Source organism: Mchenga conophoros, linkage group LG4, assembly GCF_057382185.1.
Source record: "Mchenga conophoros isolate Kocher_MC1m ecotype Shallow Benthic linkage group LG4, M_conophoros_male_GT1.1, whole genome shotgun sequence".
NCBI lineage: Eukaryota > Metazoa > Chordata > Actinopteri > Cichliformes > Cichlidae > Mchenga > Mchenga conophoros.
Genome location: NC_140529.1, coordinates 27,479,039 through 27,481,997, shown reverse-complemented (window position 1 = coordinate 27,481,997; position 2,959 = coordinate 27,479,039). Strand labels below are relative to the sequence as shown.

The window sequence follows — 2,959 nt, the reverse complement described above, 5'->3', positions numbered from 1 at the left end:
AGCTAATATGTTCAATTTACATCTGAAAGGTCTGAGAATGGCAGTGCTTTATATTGTGCATTTTGTTAGTCGCACTGAGAAGTAACTGTGTTGTATCCGTTTGATGATTGACTGGACTGACTTAAGATTTAATGATTTTCTTTCTTAAGTTTGTATCAAGTGCTTCAGGTTCAATGACCTTCGACCCCTTGCAGTAAAAGCAGAGAGAAAAATACATAAAAAAAATTTCCTAGCCATACGTAATGTAAATAAATATAGTTATCAGCCTGTGTTGTTAGACTGATTGCATGTTTACTTGTGTCATTAGCCAATATTGTAGCTCAGAACATTCAAAGATGTTTCTACAATAATCATATAACAGATGCTGCAGTTTCACTTTGATAATCTTTGATAATTAAAGAGAAAAAGACATATATAGACAGTTCTCCTCTCAAATGGTTTAATTTATGTAAATATTCTATGTCTAAAAACACACACAGTATGAACATGTTCACTTTTTGCTGTCAATAATTCGAGGCTATTTCTCTTGTGCTCTTGTATCATCACAAATGTATTCTCAATGTGGGGCCATCTATCAATATGGAATCCAGTAACAGGGTATATTATCTAAAAGATAAACTAATACTTTTTAATATTACCATTATGGAGACAAATATATCTGAAAGGAAGAACCCTCTGCAGGTTGCAACTTGTAGGACTGGCTCAGCAAGACAGCCAACCCAGAGACTGACAGAAACTAGGAGTGTACGGGTTTCCCAGTATGGTGGTGATAACTGCACAGCACACTGTCAAAATGAGTCTTTGCATTTGTCATGAGGCTCCACCTGCACTGCCATATACAAGTGTTTTAACAGTTTGCTCAAACGTTTAATGTTAAACTTAGTGTATATTTTTAATATATCATTTGCAAGTATGTGTGTTTTTTAAGTTCTATCATCTCATTTTGTCTGCAAAAATAAATAAACCAAGGTCAAGTTCATATTAAATGTACCATTTTGACTTTCTTTTTTGGGCAAATGCAGACAAACTAAACAATCCTGAGATCGGGGTTGAATGTGCAGTTTGGCTTTGCGCACAAAGGTATTTGCTCCTGCTTGGAAACAGGGTGTTGAACAACAAACAGGGTAACACAACTAAAGTTAGCAGCTCTAACAGCAAAGTGATTGTTTTCTTCACCTTTTTAACAGTTCAATTACGTTACTGTGTCCACTTTTATTGGATTTACTATCTATGGGCTGTGATATGTGGTTCTCCAGCAGGTTGAACACGTCAGACAAGATTGCAGAACAAAAGGTTTTACTGTTTGAGGCTTCCTAAGATAAACACTTGCTTGGCGATTCTCAGTAAAGGCCAAGTCACGTGTATAAACTTTTCCAAAGAATCAAGGAAGGAAACTGATAACATCTTAAAAATCCTCACTCCAACTAAAGCACATCACTCCATTTTCAGTAATTCTGGACACTGAATACAGCCAATCGCGTGTCTTTCTTTAAATGTCAGTAAATTACTCAATTCTTTGACCGAGGGATGCGGATCGCTGGGCTACATCAGTACAATCCAGGGAAAAACCGAAGCTGTCACTGCGAGTAAAACAAACAAAGACAGCAGGCAGAACAACCATCCCGTTGTCGTGCAAATCCTACGCCTGCGCTGGGGGCGAGCCACAGATATTACAACACCGGGCGCATCTCCTTCAGTCATGGGTCGCCCTTGGGCGCTTATGATGAATATCTGGGATCCCTTTTGGCAGGGGCTGATCCGCTTCTGTCGGCGAGCTCGCTGAGAAAAGCCTCTAAAGCAGCGAGTGATACAGTAAACTTCACTCCGTAAACTGTCTCCTGAGGCGCGCCGTGCGCTCTGCTGCTGTCCCACCGGCAAAGGGAGAGGCACCTTCAGGGTCTGCCGCTCTTTCGGATCATTATCGGCTTCGAGTGAGTTCAGCGCTTCATTTTGTTTTTCGATGAATGTAAGATGTCGGCAGATCGAGCAAACGATCGTGTTTCTGATATTTCCATCGCTGTTGATGGTCACCAGCGTTTTGACGAGACAATCGTGGCAGAAAACATGTCCGCAGCTCAAAGTTCGTTCGGTCCCAGAAAGATACTCGTAACATACCGGGCATTCTGGTCCGTCGTCCTGGCTTTCGTCCTTATAGAGTGCCATACTTCCAGTGTGAACTTAATACAGAGAGCATGAAAAGATAGACTTTGTTTACCCGTTGAGGGAAAGCTCCAAGTTCTTTCTCTTCGATACAACTCTCTTACTTTTAACTGTGGGTGGAGCAGAGGCGTGCATAAACGTGTGGCACAGGGTGGCAGTAATCCTTGAATGGTCTTACCTCCTGGGTAGGTCTTACTTTCAAACTTGTCCTGCCTTTCTCCAAAACTTAATTAGCTCTGACTGGATCTATTCTCTCAAGAATATTTTTTTTCATTTTCATTGTTCAATGATAAAAGCATCAAGATATTTCATCATAGTTTTTGCGCAATCGTTTTTATTTGATTATCATGTTGTTTTTGTCAGGTTGTTTGCAAAAACTATGCAAGGAAAGTTACTGGTTAACAAAATTAGTACACAGCAAATTCAAAAGTGTTAAATGTATTGGTGTTAGTAGTCTTCTTGCAAAAGTAGAGTTAATTTTACTCTAAGTAGAGTCACATTCTTTTAATGTAACTCTGAGGTGTAAAATGATAGTAGTTAAAACCGAGTGTTAAAAATTAGTGTTTCTATGTCAAATCTGGAGGTGTTAAAATGGAAACATTAACTCTTGACCTCTTAACTCCGAACTCCTAGAGGGGCTATGACCAGAGGTGGGTCGAGTATCCAAAAATTGTACTCAAGTAAGAGTAGCATTACTTTAAAATATTATTACCCAAGTAAAAGTGAAAAGTAGTCGTCAAAAAAGTTACTCGAGTAAGAGTAAAAAAGTACTTGGTGAAAAGACTACTCAAGTAGCGAG

General features: G+C 39.3%; 1 protein-coding gene across 1 annotated transcript; it reads right to left on the bottom strand.

Moving 5' to 3' along the window:
* Nucleotides 1-285: 285 nt before the first annotated feature.
* LOC146576272 (RING finger protein 222) lies at nucleotides 286-2,276 on the bottom strand. The gene has a single exon (XM_085272655.1). The coding sequence runs from the start codon at nucleotides 2,161-2,163 to the stop codon at nucleotides 1,543-1,545; it is 621 nt and encodes a 206-aa protein (XP_085128781.1). The 5' UTR covers nucleotides 2,164-2,276; the 3' UTR covers nucleotides 286-1,542.
* Nucleotides 2,277-2,959: the final 683 nt, after the last annotated feature.